Below are 20,038 nucleotides of genomic sequence, written 5' to 3' on the forward strand. Positions count from 1 at the left end.
TTTCAGTCTGTAATATTAACTTTATTCACATTTTTCCAAGAAATTGCAATATTAAATATAAGCTAAAAGCAATACATAGTTCTTAGAAAATACAACCCAAAATTCTCATTGCCTGAGCTTTGTGATTATAGGTTCCTAGCCTTTGTTCCTTCAGAATGTTAAATTGAAGTCTGTATTCAAAATAAACATATAACTACAGGGGGAGACTGTTCTTAGGTACAGTTTTGCTAATTATAAAAGAAATCCAAAGAGAGGCTTCTGATGTCTTCATGCAGGTGTCCTGACTTTCAAAATGGCAATAAGTATTAAAAGAAGCAACTTATTTCCATCTCACACTCATAGACTTGAAGGGAGCAAATTTGGGTATCTAGACATAGCTCCTTGCAAAGAATTTGGTATTAGGCATATACTTACACCAGTTAACTCCCTATTCATTCTGTTGTACAAAATCCATTTCAAATGCAAACATTTTGAAATGATCAGGTCATTTTTTTAGGACCCCTTTTTACATATTATGGAACTTATCACCAGACTATAGTGAGGACATTATGAGTCAGGCATTAGCATTTTAATATCAAACCAAATACAGAATCAAGATAAACAAACATTAGCACCATTTTTACTCTAGTCCAGGGTAAAACTATCCATGAAACTATTTTTTACTGAAGTAGTCAACAAGAAAAGTTGTTTTCACTTCTAACATATGCTTTGCCTCTCTCCCTCTTTGCCAATAATACTTTTGAACATTTTAAATACCAAGTACTACTATAAACATTCCATTTTTAAAGTTTATGCTCAGTATAGCATTTCAAGTTAAAGGAGGAGGGGAATCACTACAGATTTTTTTTAACCCTGCCAAGAGTGCCAAATTCTGTTTTGGAAGGTGACTTCTAAAACTCACAGACACCTTTCATGCAAGTTAGTTAACTGACTTGGAGTGATCTCACAACCACACCTTTCAAGTTATTAGCAATTTTTATTTAATGTAACAATGACAAAGCTATTACATATGAAGTGCCATAAATATGCGTGTACTACATCATGATCAATTAAGATAACCTACATCCTATTATGTGTTTAGTAAACTTTAAAAAAAATATATGTGTGTGCTTACAAATGTTATGGTGATGGAGGAGCAAATATATATATATATATATACATATATATATATATATGTTTATATATATATTTTTATATATATAAAAAACCAGAGGTACCAAGTGTTTTGATACCTCCTAAATAAGAGCAGCCTTTTAGGTTTTATTTTATTTTTATTTTTTTAATTTTTTTTGCCTTTTAGGTTTTAAAAGAAAGAATAGATTCCTATTTACTTCTCATTCACTTTGGTCCAGCAGAGTGCTAGATGTTATTCAATACTATATTACTGCTTTTAATAAAGGTAACACAGAAAACATGTTTATGGCAAACTGTTTTAATTTTAAAACCAAAATTTAGAAGAGTCTTATGTAGCAATTATTCTATCTTTCATTTTAAATGTCACTGGATTCTCAACAGTTTCAAACTTCTCAACATGAAAGGTAATTTTAAACTGTCTTTCAGTTTGTCCCATGAATTAGAAACATAATTAAAACTACATTAGTTTCTAGAGTGAGAAGGGAAAAGTAAGACCATCAAATTGTTATCACTTAAAAAACATCATGGGCTCAAAAGGTAATTTTCACCCCTAATAAGAAAAGACACCCTAACTAACGACTTGGGCATAGGAAGGGCACTCACAATTAATTCAGATTGATTTATTCATTGTGCATGCATATTAAAAGTACTCTAAAAATTGTGGTCACTTGTCCTCTACTTAAAAAGGGGGGGGAAACTGGCCAATATTGCCTCCTAGGTTTTATCTCCATCTGGAGTTTTCAGTAGTAAGAATGTTAGATATGAGTCTGTTCTCTAAAGGAGAGAGAGTCTGGCTCGGTCAAAGCCTAGAGAAAGTTGGGTTTCTAAGGCAGCCTGTCAGTGTGGGGCCTAAGCTACCCCCAAGGCTAGCTTCCCTAAGATTGTCAGGTGCAACAGGAACGCTTGAGCTTCATGGCTAAAACCAAACATGCAAGAAGTGGTTTGAAAGGAACAGTTTTTACAGTCAGCTACACCATCACAATGCCACATGATTTTGATTGTTAGGTACCTGCAGTGTTTAAGGACTTGAACAATAATTACAGCAACAATCACCAGAATTATTAGCAAGGTTGTTTGGACCAACATATAGAACTTCTTGTTAAATATACATCTCAAAGATTAGGAGAGCTCTCTATGTAAAAGAATTCATTTCAAAATGATGCAAACATTTAAAAAGTACTTTTTTAAAAGCTCATGATTAGGTGAGTTTTCAAAGTTTACTACAGTATTACAATGATACTGTGGGAAGACTTTATGTAGAATAAAAACATATCTGTGTTCTAAAAATTGACAATGGGGGCACCTGGCTGGCTCAGTCAGTACAGCATGTGACTCTTGCTCTGAGGGTCATGAGTTCAAGCCCCATGTTGGTTGTGGAGCCTACTTAAAAAATAAAAAAAAAAAGTAAAAACTGACCATGATACTTCAAAGATCCAGAGTAAAATATATCAAGGAAATGTTCAACCTCACATCTAACAGCAAATTTTATCTGCCCATCTCCAGGTGCCTGGCCTAGTCAAAGGAGTCTCTTACAGAGAATTTAGCACTCAACCTTCCTGTAGATTTTTCTCTATCTGCTGGATGGAAACCAGAGTTTCTTAAAACCATTTTTCTACCCCAAAAGCAATTGTACCAGGGAAGGAGCACTTCGTTTACATACTCACATCTGTGCCTAGACACACATCACCATTCTCCCACTGTAAGTTCTCTGTAACACCTGCTGCCTAGTCATGTGTTTCAGCCAGAAGTCTGAATAATGTACATCATCGAGGCTTTGTTATAAATGAGTCTGTAGGGTAGAAGTGCAGAAAGGAGGGGTGGGCCACATCTCTAATTGGTATCAAAACATTTGTCCCCCATCCCCAGTGAGCAAAACAATCTCAGCATAATTAAATGAAATTTCACATTGTAAGTTCTAAACATCATTGCCAACTATTATATATAGAAGAGGCAAAAATCCACAGTGCATATGTGCCAAAAGGCCAGACTGCAGCAAGGAATGATTCCCCATTATGTGTTTAAAAAAAAAAAAAAGTTGCAATAATTAAAAAAAAAGTTTCAAAAGAAACTTCAGTACTACTCTAAATACATGGCACTAGCACTTCATTCACTGGAATGCATTTGATCTATTAAACTATGAAATAATAAGTGCCTCAATGACAATTTAAAGAGAAAAGAGGACCCTCAACCCAACCCAGATAATTCTTAAATTCACAGTCTACGTGACGTGATGCCGAATCTGAAACACAAATAAGTTTAATTTTTCAGGAACTACCAAGATTCTGGTTTCGCTACACAGGAGTCAGCATTAGTGTTGAAACTCACTTTTAACAAGCTATTCTTTCACATAGAAAACTCCACATAAGGAAAATGGGTCTTAAGCTGCAAGTTGGAATGATCTTACTGGCTATGGAATCCGAAAGTTATTAGAACAGGATGAAAATAGGCTCCGGCTAAACTGATGAAAATACTGAATGTTAAGCATCTGTAGCCATTTAAAGGCATTCGGTGTCGGTGTCTGAAAAGATTAAGATGCTTTAAAACAAAACCCTTGTAAGAATATCAAATATTTAGGGAATTATCTCCATAAATAACCAAATGTCTATGGCTTCAACTGTCACCCTACGGCTGAGGTAGGTGACCAGGATCCGTCGAGACAGAGCAGTCTTTAGGAAATTCCCTATGAAAAACCTTAAATAATCTGTTGGTTTCTTAAACCTGTCTGTTTTCTTTTGATGGTTTTTCTCTTGTTCTTTCTTTATACCTTTCCAAAGAGGCTGTCCCAGCAACCGTGTCTGCTTATGCTCGTGCTGAATAGCACCTCATATATTCTGTCATCCACGGGTTCTCGGAGGCGGAAGGCTTCACCCGTCTGTTCTTCTCCACCTCCACAGAGTGAGCACGCTGCCTCTGGGTGACCAGTTTCCTTTTTTCCACCTGTCTTCTGTTCTTGGCTCGTAATGCTGATTCATGAATCTAAGTCACAAGTAAAAAATTATTCTTACTTCAAAAATAAAAGTATAAAAACTTATGTGGCATTTGTAATAATTTTCAAGAATTCCTGCAGTGAAGCTACCCCCAGGCCACCCGAAGCAGGGCAGAGGCAAGCCCAGCCTCCTTACATTTCTGTGTGTAAAAGCTCCTTAGGAACAGCCGTTCCCTTGCCCACTGTAAGTGACAGAGACAGGCAATCACAAGAGATGTCCACTGGACTGAATCTTAGATAGAAATGGTAAACAACTAATTTGCAACATGCCCCTAGAAACTGGCTCTGGAAAGTTATTAAAAAAGCTGAGCATTAAGCCTGGATAAGTATTCCATTAAAAGACTTTAAGTATTTTTATGGCAATATATTTTTTAAAAAAAAGTCTCAAGGGATTTCACCACTTAAAAGACATTTCACACTATAAATTCTGTTAAACTTAAAACAAAACAATTTTTGTTAAACTCTGTTAAACTTAATCCCATGGAATTGCCATAGTCTTTTGTTAAACCACAGCTTCATTGTCTCAAATATCACTCGAAAAAACACCATCTGCTAGGGTTCGTTCAGAAGTATGTTCGGTAAAAGTCTGATTATGGTATTTCATCAGAATACAAATTGTACTTTCTGCTTCATTCCATTCACTCTTTGCTCTAGGCTGTGGGAGCTGTGCTGACACTAACATACATCACTGCTCTGGGGCTCCACACATGAAGACCTCCTGTCAGACACGTTCTCAGGACTAAGTATGAGACAACCAAGGTTCCAAGGAGCAAAAGCCACTGGATGTGGATGAGCAGGGGAAAACATAATCATCCAAATATAATGCAAAGAGCAAAAGGGAGTCTATAGCAGATGCCAAGAATGAGAGGGGAAGCCATCTAACAGGAGAAAACAAAGGAGTCAAGGGATACCAGTGATCAATCCTAAAGGAACTGGAAACCTCTCAAGAGGCCCATGGCAAACCCAGATGGGCAGCTGCCAGCCCTGGTTGTGCTTCTCCTGTGCACCAACTGGCCTCCTAGGAACCTGGAAACCCTGTCTCCAGCCACTTCTTCACCTGGCTCCAAGTTGGGTAAACCTTCCAGACACCAACTAACTCCCAGCAAAATCCCTCAATCTGCTGGGAAGGTAACGCCCAGAGAGATGCCCAGTCCTGGGCTTTCCTTGCCCCCCACCATCTCCTAGATCTACCATGACCCAAAGCATCACAGTGAGCACAAGACCTGTTTACAGGAGCACAGCCCAACCCCCATCCTCCAGGGAAAGGCAGAGAAGCTGGGTGCACACGAACCCACCTCATGCACTGAGGCAGAAGCACAGACATTGTGAGTTTTTTGGCTTCCTGTATCCATCTGTTTTTCTCCCCACCCATAAAGGGCAAATGGATGTTTGTTCTCTTTTATTCTACTTGATGATCTTTGAGGACTTTTGACTGCTTTCCTATTTCCTCTAGTAAATAAGGCACTTTGTTGCTGTCGAGGTTCAGTACTGTTAAGTAACTTGTCAGTCTCTTTTGTTCTGATCTGTTGTTCAGGTTTTTCTTTTATATCTTTCACTTCCAGTGCTTAAAAAAAAAAAAAAAAAAAGGAGATAAAACAAAATGAGAATGTTGTAAAATCATGTTTACATAGAATTACTTTAAATATTTGGGTTGTAAAATTCACAATGCTTAATTCAGTAACTTTTTCACTGATAGCTCAATTCACAATTTCCTGGAAAGCAGAAATACAGAAACAAGTTAGTACCATACTTTTCAGTCTATCCCATTTTTAAAATCAACAAATACACCAAGATTGAACCAAGCCTATCCAAAAGAACAGATGTTTTTCACATTTTTAAAAAAGATTTTATTTATTTGAGAGAGAGAAAGCACAAGAGAGAGAAGAGAGCACAAGCAGAGGGAGGCACAGGCAGAAGGAGACGGAGAAGCAGACTCCTCACTGAGCAGAGAGCCCAACATGGGGCTTGATCCCAGGACCCTGAGATCACGATCTGAGCCAAAGGCAGATGCTTAACCAACTGAGCCACCCAGGTGCCTCCATGTTATTTTTTTTAAGATCTGGTTTTTTGTGGGGGGGGGTGCAAACATGGGGGCGGGGGAGAGAGAGAATATCCCAAGCAGACTCCAAATCCTGGCACAAAACCCAACACAGGGCTCCATCTCAAGACCCTAAGATCATGGCCTGAGCCAAAATCACAAGTCAGATGCTCAACAGAGCTCCAGGCACCCCCATTTATTCATATTCTGAGATTAAGCATCTCAATTAAATTAAAAGCTAGAGAGCACCAGAGCCTAACAGCTTTCTCCACAACCCCAAAGTAGGCCCAGCCATCAATGTCTTGCTTCAGAGAAAGATCTGGATTTGTGGTAATCACTCAGCAGCTGTAAAAGTTAGTTTTTAAGTCACTCAACTGGAGTTCCAGGATTCCATTTCTTCCTGACGGCACCATGATTGGGGAGAGCTCCCGATGGCTCTTACATGCTCAATGTCATTTCTTTTTGATGTCCCATGAATATGGAGAGCTCCCGATGCCTCTAACCTCTAACATGCTCCTTGTGAGAGAGAGCTGGTGACCTTAATTTGAAAAGTCCTCAGTCACAATAGGGAGTGGTTTCCATAGTTACCTAGGTGCACAGCTACGCATTCCCAGCCTGAAGAGCCAGAGAGGAGGGCTCCTGCTCTGAGGGCTTCCCCAACAAACACTTGCAATAGAAATGACTAAATGAATCAGAATCCACAGTCTACACAGTCCTAAATTCTGTCAGCAGAGTGGGAGAAACTCTGAAGGAAAATGGGACTGCCTTATCTGGGTTGAGCACTGGACATTAAGAATACACTCTAAAACACACCCACTTCCCTTACTTTTTATAATTTTCATTACCTTTTTTTTTTAAAAAGATTTTATTTATTCATGAGAGAGACAGAGACACAGAGACACAGGCAGAGGGAGAAGCAGGCTCCCTGTGGGAAGCCTGATGCGGAACTCAATCCCAGGATCCTGGGATTACAACCTGAGCCAAAGGCAGACGCTCAACCACTGAGCCACCCAGGTCCTCCATGATTTCCACTGTTTTTTATAAACTTTTTATAAAAGTTATACTGTTTTGTTTAAACCTTTTGCAAGCTCATGTTTCATTTTGGCCTAAATTTACATTGTTTTTATTGACATAAAATTGGTATATATTATATAAATTTTTGGTGTACGGCATTATAATTTGAATATTTGAATACACTACAGAGTGATAACCACTGTAAGCCTATTACCATCCATCACTGTGTGACTGAGCCCCTTTACCCATTCTGCCCTCTTCTGGGAAACATCAATCTGTTCTCTGTATCCATGAGCTTTTGTTTTGTTCATTGATTTGTCTTGTTTTTTAGATTCTACATATAGGTGAGATCAAATAGTATTTGCCTTCATCTGATTTATTCACTTAATATGAAACCCTTTAGAAACACCCATATTGGGGCCCTGGGTGGCTCAGTGGTTGAGCGTCTGCCTTCGGCTCAGGTCATGATCCCGGGGTCCTGGGATCCAGTCCCGCATCAGGCTCCCCACAGGGAGCCTACTTCTCCCTCTGCCTATGTCTCTGTCTCTCTCATGAATAAGTAAAAATTTTTTTAAAAAGAGAGAGAGAGAGAGAAAGAAAGAGAGAGAGGAACAAACACCCATGTTGTTACAAATGGAAGATTTCCTGGCTTTTTTTTTGTAGCTACTCAGTAATATTCCGTTGTGTGTCAATATATGCCTTACCTTCTTTATCCATGCATCCATCAATGGCCACTTAGGTTGCTTCTTTATCTTGGGTATTGTAACTCATGCTGTGATAGGGCCGCCTATGTCTTTTCAAATCAGTGTTTTTGTATTCTTCAGATAAATACCCAGAAGTGGAATTGCTGGATCATATGGTCAGTTCTATTCTTACTTTTATGAGTAATCTCCAAACTGTTTTCCATAGTGGCTGTACCAACTTCTATTCCTACCAAGTGTATGAGGGCTTCCTTTTCTCCACACCCTTGCAACACCTAAGATTTCTATCCGATCTTTTTGGTAATAGCAATTCTAAGGTGTGAGGTGATTGTTTTGATTCGCATTTCCCTGATAATTACTGATGTTTAACATCTTTTCATATGCCTATTGGGCATCTGTATAACTTCTTTGGAAAAATGTCTATTCAGATCCTCTGCTCATTTTTTTTTTTTTCATTTGAGTTGTTTGGTTTTTTTGTTGTTGAGTTGTGTGAGTTCTCTATGTATTTTGGATATTGACCCCTTATGGGATATCTTATTTGCAAATATCTTCTCCCATTCAATAGGTTGCCTTTTTGTTGATGGTTTTCCTCACCGTGCAGAAGTTTTCAGCTTATTGTATTCTCATTTATTTTTGCTTTAGTTTCCATTGCCTTTGGAATCAGATCCAAAAAACACCTTGCTATGAGGAGACTACTGCCTATGTCCTCTTCTAGGAATTTCATGGTTTCGGGTCTTTAATATACTTGAGTTACTTTTTGTGTCTGGTGTAAGACTGTGATCTAGTTTTATTATTTTGAATAAGAGCTCCTTATGCATCTAGGGCTCCATTTCATTTACTCCAGCTGTTTAGGTCTTAAGGATACCCCTCACTTCAGATACTCCAGAATTTGTCTCTAGGTGATGATTTTATAGATTGCTATTCCAAAAGCTCATCACTTCTTTAGGACATGCTCTTGTCCCTTACTATTTTTTTTAAGATTATTTATTTATTTATTCATTCATTCACAAGAGACAGAGACAGCCAGAGACATAGGCAGAGGGAGAAGCAGGCTCCCCGCTGGGAGCCCAATGCAGGACTCGACCCCGCATCTTGCCCTGAGCCAAAGGCAGACTTTCAAACACTGAGCCACCCAGGTGCCCCTTGTCCCTTACTATTTTTAGTTGTGATTCTTTTCTTGCTTCTGTCCATGTTCCCTTTAGAGTGAGCCCCTGAAAAGGAAATCTTGATCCCAGGGCAGAAGTATAAGGAAACTCAATAGATCATCTGTCATTTCTGTCTTCAGCAATGACCTTGACTCTACCAGACTGTTTCATTTATTACTATATATTTTAAGAAACAAACAATGCACTGACCCTGGAGTTTAGCGCTTTGTACCACTGTGCCATATCTTTAAACACAGCACTTGAGCTGTTTGTGGATAAGATGGGATGCCAATTTTCCATTTTACCATGAGATCTAAATCCATTCCTTGCTCAAACATTTCTGAGTGAAGTGTCCATCTTTGTTTTCTTCTTTGCTGGCTCTAGGAAGAGGGGGAAAGGAGCCCATCAAGATCAAGACAAAGGGAAACAGAAGGGGGTGGGGGGGACCAAAGCCTGTGCAGTCACAGAACTGAGAAAGAGAAGGAAAACAATCCAAATCATCTTCCTTGATTCATTTCCCTTCTTCCTCTTCCTCTCCTACTCCATATGTGTCTAACCTAGGTCTTCCAGAGAAGCCTACCCAGAGAAGGTAAAAATGATTTAAAGGACAAGCTAGCCAGGAGGAAAATAGAAAAGAGAATCTCAGCAAGGGGGAATGTCTTGTTCAAAGGCCTGGAGAGAAGAGGGAATATAAATAGTTCAAAATGACAAGTACACCGAGAGTCTATGGATGAAGGCATGGAGCAGGCAGCAAGGGTGAAATACGTTCTATGCCAAACTCAGGAGTTTTATTTTATCCTGAAAATGATGAAGAATCACTAAAGGATTTTAAGCTGGAAAATGGCATGCCCTATTTGCATTTTAGGAATAAGGCCTCCTGCGAAAGTGAAGGATGAGTTAGAGAAGTGAGGCCAGAAAGGCCAGCTACCAAATAATGGCAGGGCTTGGAGGTTGCGGGGGAAGTCGGGGGAAGTGGGGACCAATAGTAATGATAAGGGTGGAGAGGCAAAGAAGGACCAGAGGGCACCCACCGGGCCTGGCAGGTGCTCAGACTCACTGGGCACTTGTGAACTACACACTCATCAGAACAGCAGGGAGGTGGTGCCAAAACCTCTCCAGGGCAGACAGCCCAGCAATGCTGGGCAAGACTGACAGGTAAACACAGACACAACATAGCACTGGGAGCAAAGAGGGGTCTACTGCTCCCACAAGTGTTTGCAGTGGATGGTCAGGCCATCCCCCGAGAAAAGGCCCACCACAGAATAAGGAAAAGATACTCGCCTCAGATGTGAGATGCTTCGGGAACAACCAAGCAGCCACCCAGCCACTGGACACTTCATCTGTGACCCAGGAGAGAAGGTGGTGAATGAGCAGGTGGGAGCTGAGGTTTGAATGTGAAACAGATTACCAAGAAGCAATGCAGTCGGAGGGGAGAGTGGAGTCAGGTCCCTGGGGCCACCATTATTTAAGGAACAGCCAGGCCGAGGAAGGAGAGCCCAAGAAGGAAAAAAGAATTGCCAGAAAAGTATAAAAACTAACCAGGTGAGCAACTAAGGGAAGACCGATAAAGAAGATAGCAATAGATAAATAGATAAAGGAGATAGCAATTAACTGCCAAATACGACAGGGAGGGTTAGTAAGATGAGGAGGAAGGGACGTGGCATTTGGCCAGCAAGCTGTCCCATGGCTGACAGAAGGGAACATGGGGTTAGGGAACCAGACCACAGTGGGTTATGGGGTGAACAGAGTGGAGACTTCAGTTCTGGTAACAGTGGGCTCCTCGACCAACCCTCCCCACCATGGATAAATAAAGGCTGCTATTAATAACCCAGAGTGTCCTCAGGCACCCAACACAAAAAACTACACTCTTCTCTGGAGACCCAAGGCCTTAAATTATTCCTGCAAGTAATTTTTCAAACATAATTATGGGTACGCCTGGGGAGCTTGGTTGGTTAAGTGTCTGACTCCTGGTTTCAGCTCAGGTCATATAGTCTCAGGGTCATGGGATCAAGCCCCTCATTGGGCTCCACACTCAGTGCAGAGTCGGCTTGTCCCTTTCCTTCCCCCGCTGCTCCTTCCCCAGCTCGCACATGCATTCTCTTTCTCTCAAATAAATAAATAAAATCTTAAGAAAAAAAAAGAAAAGGGCAGCCCCGGTGGTGCAGCGGTTTAGCTCTGCCTGTAGCCCGGGGTATGATCCTGGGGACCTGGGATCAAGTCCCACATCGGGCTTCCTGCATGGAGGCTGCCTCTCCCTCTGCCTGGGTCTCTGCCTCTCTCTCTCTCTGTGTGTGTGTGTGTGTGTCTCTATGAATAAATACATAAAATCTTAAAAAAAAAAAAAGAAAATTAAAATAAGGGAAAAAAGATCATGGATTAATAAAAACACATAATAAAGAAAATCCACAGAGCCAAAGAGTTAGTTTGGGGAAAAAAACTAATAGAATTCATAAGTTTCTGGCAAGATTGATCAAGAAAGAAAAGAATAAAGAAAAGAAAAAGAAAAAGGAAAGTAAAGTAAAAATCTAACAAATAGAATTTAGATTAAATATATACCAATGACATGTGCATATAGTCCCTTCATCCCAAAAGCCCACTAGAGTGAAGGAAAAAAGGAAGAACTCACAGGATAAAAAGCAAGGGAGGCAATATACCAGGCGTCAATAAAATTTTGGAAGCTAGAAAGTAGATGAAGATGTAGAAGTGACCTTGCAGAATTGAATAGGATGAATCCTAACTCCCTGTACAAGAAAGCCCCATAGGACACAAACTGAACCCCAGAGAACTGGAAAATGAAGTAGTAGGCTAGAGCAACAGATTGCCTTTTCCAAAGGTCCTGCATTAATCAGTGCCCCAGCCCACATGCTCTTCTGACAACAGAATATGAACATGCTTGTTGAGAACTGGGGTGGTGGACGGTTCTTCCCCTTGAACCTGGGTAGACTTTTGTAAGCAGGCAATGGGATGAAAGGGGTGCTACAAGGCTCCTAGTGATAAGTCATAAAGAGCAATCCAGCATCTGCCCGGCTCTCTCTCAGGAACCCATGCCCTTGTTGGCCAGCCAGTATGTTATGAGAAAGGCCAGGAGCATGAAGATGTCACATACGAGTGTCCTAGCAGACAGCCCCCAAGCCTGGCACCTTCCAGCAGAGGCTGCAGACAGCAAAGAGTAGAAACAAGGCAAATCCCTGTACCCAGGCCAAATTTCAACCCACAGAAACCATGAGCAATAATAAACAAGTGTGGGAATCTTAAGCCACTAGTTTGCAGGGTAATTCTGTTATGTAGTTGTAGATACTTCTTGTGTAGTCTTCCCTCTAGTCCAAAAGCACCCCCACATATAGAGTTCCTGAAAAGCTCTTCAAGCCTTACTCTTATATATGAGGAGACAGGCTAAGAGCAAACATGTGAGTATATCCTCTAAAAAGAAAAAGACCAAAATATACAGAAAAGACTAGGAAATGTAACAGAGCTCTCAAAGGATATTTATGGCTTTCTCTCTCTCTCTCTCTCTCTCTCTTTTTTTTTTTTTTTGAGTTAAAAGAAATCCAAGAACAGGATGCTATTTTTTTATTTTTAATTTTTAAAAATAACACTTGGGACCAAAAAAATGTGATCTCTTCAAAATTTAAAACTAGATGCTAGAATTAAAAATTTTAGTGTAAAGTTTGGAAGATAAAATTGGTGAGTTCTCCAAGAACACATAACTCAAAATTCTAATATCAAAGAAGTTTTAAATAAAAATGTTAGAGATTTGATCCAGGAGTTACCCCATCCAAAAATTATAGAAAGAAAAAATGAATAGAGCACAAGAAATTATTTAAAAGAATGCTAGAAAATATTACTGAACTGTAAGAAAACTTTCCAGACTAAAGAGGCCCACCAAGTTGTCACCCTCACTGAATGATAAAAGACATACATATATCGGGTACCTAGCAGGCTCCGTTGGTAAAGCATGCAACTCTTGATCTCAGAGTGATGAGTTCAAGCCCTACATTGGGCATAGAGCTTACATTTAAAAAAACACCAACAACAAAACAACTACTACAACAACAACAACAAAAAAGCAACAACAACAAAAAAACGTAGAATTTTAGAACACCTAGGATTAAGAGAATCTCTTAAAAAATGCCCCCGCTACCAAAAAAAACCCAAAAAACCAAAAAAAACAAAAACCACATTGGGTCAGAATGGCACAGTACTGTAAAATGCAAGACCAGGGGCACCTGGGTGGCTCAGTCAGTTCAGCATCTGCCTGGGATTGAGTCCCACTGGGGCTCCCTGGCTCAGCAGGAAGCCTGCTTCTCCCTCTCCTCCCCCACTCTTGCTTGCTCTCTCATTATCTCTTTCTCTCAAATAAATGAAATCTTTAAAAAATTAAAAAAATAATAAAACGCAGACCAAAAATTAGGATTCAGTATAATAATGCCTTAAGACACTGAAATTTCCACCTTGCAAAATACCAATCCAACTTTGGATATAATAAACGTATCTTCAGCCATGCAAGGTCACAAAATTATTACTTCTCATGCAACGTTTCTCAGGACTTATGGAGTATGGATTACACCAAAAGGAAGGGATTAGCAACACAAAGGAACATTTGAGATTTATTTTTTTTTTAAATTTATTTATTCATGAGAGAGAGAGAGAGAGAGGCAGAGACACAGGAGGAGGGAGAAGCAGGCTCCATGCTGGGAGCCTGACGTGGGACTCGATCCCAGGACTCCAGGATCGCGCCCTGGGCCAAAGGCAGGCGCCAAACCGCCACCCAGGGATCCCTGCATTTGAGATTTATAAGACAGGGATCAGATAAAGGAGGTAAGCAAAAAAAGGAATACTCAGGCAAACAGTGAAGAGAACACCCAGACTGAAGCTGTGTCAGATGTGGGCACCTAAATAGGAATAGGAGGATTGCGTTCCAAAAAAAAAAAAAAGAAAAAAAAAGTCTCTAAGGAAAAGAAATTAAATGAATAGAATACCTAATGTGTCTAGTATATGACAAATTCTGAAGTACTACCAGACTATTTCAAGCTGAATTAGTGATGGGAATATAAAAAAATATATAAGCAAACAAACAAAAGAAACAATGATTAATTTCAGGAAAAACATAAATGAAAAGAAAATGTAGTCTAAATACACTACATGGTCCACATGTAAATACTAATACACTACATGGTCCACATGTAAATACTATTTTACATAGCCACCATAATTCACAGAATAGTGTTTCAACAAAATAGTCATATAGTTAATAATGTGGGACAAAATGGGTGCTGCTATATATATGTCAGGGAGTAGAAGTAGCAGAGCTAAAATCTTAAGCTGAAACATCTCCCATGATGGGATGTCAATACATAATTTTTTTTTAAATTTTTATTTATTTATGATAGTCACAGAGAGAGAGAGAGAGGCAGAGACACAGGCAGAGGGAGAAGCAGGCTCCATGCACCGGGAGCCCGACGTGGGATTCGATCCCGGGTCTCCAGGATCGCGTCCTGGGCCAAAGGCAGGCGCCAAACCGCTGCGCCACCCAGGGATCCCAATACATAATATTTAAAATAAAAAAGCTGACAAATAAGTCTAGATAAGAAGAGGGCGGCCAAGGCTGAAAAGAGTTGGAATACCCCATAGAGAGCAACGGGTATGGGTGGGAAATAGGTCAGAATTATTGTTTTTTTCATTTTAAGCATTTTTAAAAATTATGCATAACTTTAAAAAAATTAAAAAGAAATGTGACAATGAAAAAAGGAATTAGAGACAGTCCAGACCTCTTCAAAGCATGTCACAGTAAACACTTTGACTGCCACCCTTACCTCACACAAAAAAATGTCCTGACAGCTCTTTAGTCAAGGATCACTAGACATTTGCGAAAACTCTCTAACATGAAATAAAGGTTTATAGGCAAAAAGAACAAAAAATGGGGATAGGGTGGGGAACCAGAGACTATGCTACAGAAATTCAAGGAGAAATTCAAGGAGAACTTCTAGTAATATCCTCTGCAAGATAACAGAAAATACTATGTGGATGAATCAAGAACAGAATACTATTTTTTAAGAAAAAATAAAAAGAGGAAGGGAGGGGGCGAGAGGACAGGAAGAAAGCAAGCAAGTCCAGAGAATAAAATTAAATAAATTTAAAAGTAAATAGGATCCCACCAATAAAGAAAAAAATGTAATAGAAGAGTTGGAAGATAAAATTGAGAATATCACCCAGAAAAACAGAAGAAAAAGATGAAAATAGGGGATATTTTATTAGAATTAGAAAATCAGGGGATAAATTCCTGAAGTCTAATATCCAACTAAGGAGTTTAGAAAAAAAGAAACAGGAACAGAAATAAAAATAACAAAAGCATAAAAAAAAAAAAAAGAAATAACAAAAACAATCCAAGAAAACTCATCAAAATTACAAAGCAGGAGTTTCACTGTAAGGACTCACCAAGCACACTGGAGGAAAACAGACTTAGATCAAGGAAAAAATTCAGGACACAAAGGACAAAGAGAAGACTCTAAAAGCTTCCTGAGGGTGGAGACATGTCCTCAAGAATCAGGAGGACTTGGGACTGTAACAGCAATACTATACGTTACAACACAACAGAGCAATGCCTCCAGATTTTTTAGAGGCAATACTTCCAACCTAGAATTCCATCCTCAGCCACAAACCCACCAAATCATGAGGGCAGATTAACGCTATTTTTTGACATCCAAGGTCTTAGAAAATTAACTTATGTACTCTTTTTCTCAGGAAGCTACTAGAAGACAACTCCAACAGGAGGGGTGAAGCAAGATGGAAGATGATGTAAGGGCCACACAAGGGCTCCTACCCAAGAGAGAAGCCAAGGAGTCTGCAGGGTGGTGGCCAAGGGCCCTCCCAACATGGAACTGGCAGGCAGAAGGCTGCAAGAGCAGCAACCAGGCCAATAGGAAGTAGGTCAGAGGCCCGGGGAGGGATGTCTTAAGATGTCGAGAGTGATAGTGAACCTGATGTGTTGGTTGTATTGTGAAAGAGAGAAAAGGGAGTCATGGCAAACAATATTGGGCAGCTTTGAGCAACATTTTCCAGGCACCATACTGCAGACGCTAATTGTAATCTAAAAACTCTGTGCTGACATATTGCGAAGATGTGGGAAGGGACCATGTGTAGGGGTTAGGAGGGGGTAAAAAGAATTAAAGCCAATAAATAATGCTAAAAACTGGTAAAAAAAAAAAATTAAGAAGTACCAATACTATTAAATGCAAATAGTAATTACTTATTAGTATTTACAAGTAACAATCTCCAGGTTACTTGGAGAAATAGAAATCAACACCAAGGGAAAAACCAGAGGAGTAGAAAGTGGACCCCTAAGGAACAGGTAATTGGTCTGTGTCTGGCGAGGGAGCTGCTGGATTGTTGTAATAGGCCACACAGACCTATAGGATCCTATGTACACACGTGGCTTCGGTAAAAACACGAACCAAATGTTTATGTTCTACAGAAGCTCAAGAGTGCTCGTCATTCTAGTATATAAAACCATCCACTGAAAACAAGGATTTTCAGTCCCACCAGACACAGGAATCATCAGGCAGGAGCAGAGCAAATGATCCTGCAATTAGGAGTCCTGGACTCAGCAAACATCCTTTCTTCTGCCTGATGCCTTAAACCAGAATATTAGCAGAGAAGAAACAACTGGCCTTAGCCACTGGTAGGAGTCAGTGTCTCTAAGGACACCAAAATAATCATGAACTCATGCAAACACAGGCACCATCCATACTACAATGCTATCTAAAAATTGCATTTATATACCCACAGAAATAATTGACACCCCTTTCACAAACAATGGAAAGGAAGGGCCAGAAGGAGGAAAGCATGTCCCGTCTGATAAAGCACATTTCACAACTTAGCTGGTAGATCTGTGCCACAGGGATAAACCAGAAGGCACGTTCTCCTACCCCCACCACCTTCTGTTATTGGAATTCCTACCAGTGATCCCTGAAGCTAGGACTCATGCTTCTAGATATTCGGCAATCTCTGGGAATTTACAAGGAACCCAAGGATGGAGCGGCAGCTCTGGCACAGATGTTGAACTGAGAAGAACTGAAGAGCACAGTAGCCTGGCTCTTTTACATCTCCTCTCCTCCTCGGCCTATTACAGAGAGGAGAGGAGGACAACCTGAAAAGAGTTGATTGCCACTTACAATGCCCTAAAGCAACAAGAAGCCACTAATCATTTACCGAGCTTCCATTTCTTCATCTATAAAATTGAGATTAAAATTTTACCATTTAGAATTATTTGGAACATTAAATGGGAAAATACATATTCTAAGTCCTCTAAGTGACTGGAGGCATAATAAGCTCTCAATAATTTTTGGTTGTTTTAATCGCCAGAGGGGCTTTTAAAATCGAGGGACCCCGGCCCGGCGTGGAGAGCGAGAAGTTGTGGGGCCAAGGTTGGGGAGCAGCAGGAAGGACCCTGGTTACTCCAGGCTGTATCCTGCCTGAGGCTCTGAATCTGGCCCTGAGCACCAGCGACCGTGCAGACCGGCTCTCAGGCGGAGCCCCCAGCTCTGCAGCCGTCCGGCCAGGAGAGAAGGTGCCCGGCCACGGCCGAAACCAGACACGCAGCCCCGGAGAGCTGCCGCCCTGCCTCTGCACCAGGATGCGCTTCTGGGGTGGATGGGCCAGGGGTGGAGAGGGCCGAGCACTTGCAAGGAATGTTCTCCCACCAACTAGGAGTTACGCAACAGCCTGCGTAAACAAACTCGAAATATTCTTTAGGGACAAGGCAGCGAGATTAGAGAGTTCACAGAGAAAACCGCGGCCCCAATCACCAGACTGAAAGCCTGGCTCTGATTCTTAACCTGTCGCCGCAGGTGCTCTCTGAGAATCGGATGAAAGCTGGGCTAGTCCGCGGGGAAAAGGGGCGCTAAGATATAAAGAGATGGGGTTTCAGAGCTCACGAAGGCGCCCACGGCCCTGGGGTGAAGGAGACCTGGAGCTGAGCGGCACCTCAACGGAATTCACAATTGGCTCAACCCAGAGCCACCAATTACGGAAATCGAGGGTGGGAGGGCGGAGGCGGGGCTGACATCATCCTTATTTTGTCAAGGGATGTGGATTCTTCCCCTACCCCGGGGGGGGGGGGGGGGGGGAGGGCTTGCCTTGCGCGCTGCGAGACCCGGAGCCGGGCCGCTCGGACCCGGGCGCAGCCCCGCGCAGCCCCGCGCAGCCCCGCGCAGCCCCTCCGCCCAGTACCTGGCACAGCCGCCGCCGCCGCCGCCGCCGCCGCCGCCGCGCTCTCCGCGTCCCGGGCCTCCTCGGCCTCCGCCGCCTCCGCCGCCTCGGCGCCCTGCTCCTCCGCCCGCCCGCGCGCCCGCCGCTCCGGCCCCTCCCGCGCCGCGGGCTCCGCGGGCGGCGAGGCGGGGGCGCAGGGGGGCGCGGGGCCCGCGGCGCCCGACGACGCCGACGACGCCGAGTCGTCCGAGGTGCCGGCCGGGCCCCAGTCGTCCCAGAGCCAGGGCGCGTGCGCCTGCTCCAGCAGCCGGCGGCCCAGGCGGTAGTGCAGCAGCTCGCGGTAGCACGGCCCGTACTCGTCCCAGCGCGGCTCCCGGTAGCGCTTCATGTACTCGCTCTTCACCCCGCTGCCCGGGGACATGGTGCCTCCCGCCGGCTCGAGCGCCAGCCGCTCCGCGCCGCCGCCTACGGAACCCGCGACACGACGGAGGCAGCCCCGCCCCTCCCGCCGGCCCGGCCCGCCGCGACGTTTAAACCCGGAGCCCCGCCCGCGCGGGGCGGGCATGGGGGCGGGGCGGGGCGGGGCGGGGCGGGGCGGGGGCGAGGGGGCGGGGGCGAGGGGGCGGGGGCGAGGGGGCGGGGGCGAGGGGGCGGGGCGGGGGCGAGGGGGCGGGGGCGAGGGGGCGGCCGGCCCCGGGAAGGGGCGGGTCCCGGGAGGACCGCCAGGTAGCGTCCGGTGACCCAGTCCTGACAGCCCCGGCGGGTGCCGGGCGGGAGACCCCTGCAGGCCGGCGGAGCGGCCCGGACCGCGGGGGCCACCCGGGGGGCCGCCGGAGGCTGCAGGCCCGCTGACCGGGCCGCGGGGGGCCGGGGGGCGGGGGGCGGGGCGCCCTGCAGGCTTACCTCCTGGGTGCCGCGGCGCCCGGCCGGCCCTCGGTGCGCTCGGCGCAGCAGCTCGGAGCGGCCCGCTCTCCCCGCGCTTTCCTCCCGAGCAAGATGTCGCCGACGGCGCGGCGGCCCGCGTCCCTAAGGCAGCCGGGAACCCGAGGCGCCGCCTCAGTCCCCGGAGCGGACGCCTCCCCCGCGCGCTCCCGGTCCCGGCCCCCGCCCCGCTGCGTGGGGGCGGCTGCTTCGCTGCGGAGCGCGAGGTGCGGGGAGGCGGCGCGCCTGCCAGCCCGGGCCCGGCCCCCGGCCCCCGGCCCCCGGCCCCCGGCCCCCCGGCCCCCCGGCCCCCCGGCCCCCGGCCCCCCGGCCCCCGGCCCCCGGCCCCCCGGCCCCCCGGCCCCCCGGCTCCCGGCCCCCCGACCCCCGGCCCCCCCGGCTCCCGGCCCCCCGACCCCCGGCCCCCTGCCCCCCGGCCCCGGCCCCCGGCCCCCCGACCCCCGGCCCCCCGCCCCCGGCCCCCCGGCCCCCGGCCCCCGGCCCCCGGCTCCCGGCCCCCGGCCCCCGGCCCCCGGCCCCCGGCCCAGGCGCTCGCGCACCCATGTCCCCAGTGGGCGCCGCCCCGCGCCCGCCACCGTGACCCTCGGCGCTCCCCCCCGGACGCACCTGCGCCGCTCACGGGTCCCAGAAAGCAGTCCACGCGTTGGCTCTTGCCTCCCTCCCTTCTGCGTTCACGGCACCTGTTAACTGTGGTTTTAACCCCTTTTTACGTTTCAGAACAATTCTTTTCTGGTCGACACACCCCACACATTTTTAAACTTAATTAAAACCGCCAACCCACCCTCTCAGGGACCTTTGCGCAAAAAACCTCGGCGGATTCAGCTGCGCTGTGCGGGCATACAGTGTTGCTCTGGTTGTTACACTTTCAAGA

General features: G+C 44.6%; 1 protein-coding gene across 2 annotated transcripts; it reads right to left on the reverse strand.

Annotated features, from left to right (window-relative positions):
- Nucleotides 1–19,795, reverse strand: LOC121488249 (centriole, cilia and spindle associated protein). 2 transcript variants are annotated; one of them, XM_041750686.1, is made up of 5 exons: nt 19,774–19,795; nt 19,129–19,251; nt 18,247–18,690; nt 5,416–5,684; nt 1–4,110 (listed from the first exon to the last, which is right to left on the reverse strand). In XM_041750686.1, the coding sequence occupies exons 3-5, from the start codon at nt 18,644–18,646 to the stop codon at nt 3,934–3,936; spliced, it is 846 nt and encodes a 281-aa protein (XP_041606620.1). In that variant the 5' UTR covers nt 18,647–18,690; nt 19,129–19,251; nt 19,774–19,795; the 3' UTR covers nt 1–3,933. The 2 variants fall into 2 exon arrangements, with proteins under 2 accessions (XP_041606620.1, XP_041606619.1); XM_041750685.1 differs by lacking the exon at nt 19,774–19,795 and having other exon boundaries at nt 19,129–19,423.
- Between the last annotated feature and the right edge of the window lie 243 nt (nt 19,796–20,038).

The sequence above is a fragment of the Vulpes lagopus genome, chromosome 3 (genome assembly GCF_018345385.1).
Source record: "Vulpes lagopus strain Blue_001 chromosome 3, ASM1834538v1, whole genome shotgun sequence".
Lineage (NCBI taxonomy): Eukaryota > Metazoa > Chordata > Mammalia > Carnivora > Canidae > Vulpes > Vulpes lagopus.

What these genes read in the sequence shown, in the direction of transcription:
- LOC121488249 (XM_041750686.1), bottom strand. Translation starts at nt 18,646, where the DNA reads ATGTCCCCGGGCAGCGGGGTGAAGAGCGAGTACATGAAGCGCTACCGG. An exon ending in GGCGGCGGCGGCTGTGCCAG is followed by an intron (nt 5,685 to 18,246) that starts GTACTGGGCGGA and finishes TTTTTTTTTAAG; the next exon opens with CACTGGAAGTGAAAGATATA. An exon ending in CTTCTGCCTCAGTGCATGAG is followed by an intron (nt 4,111 to 5,415) that starts GTGGGTTCGTGT and finishes CTTGTGACTTAG; the next exon opens with ATTCATGAATCAGCATTACG.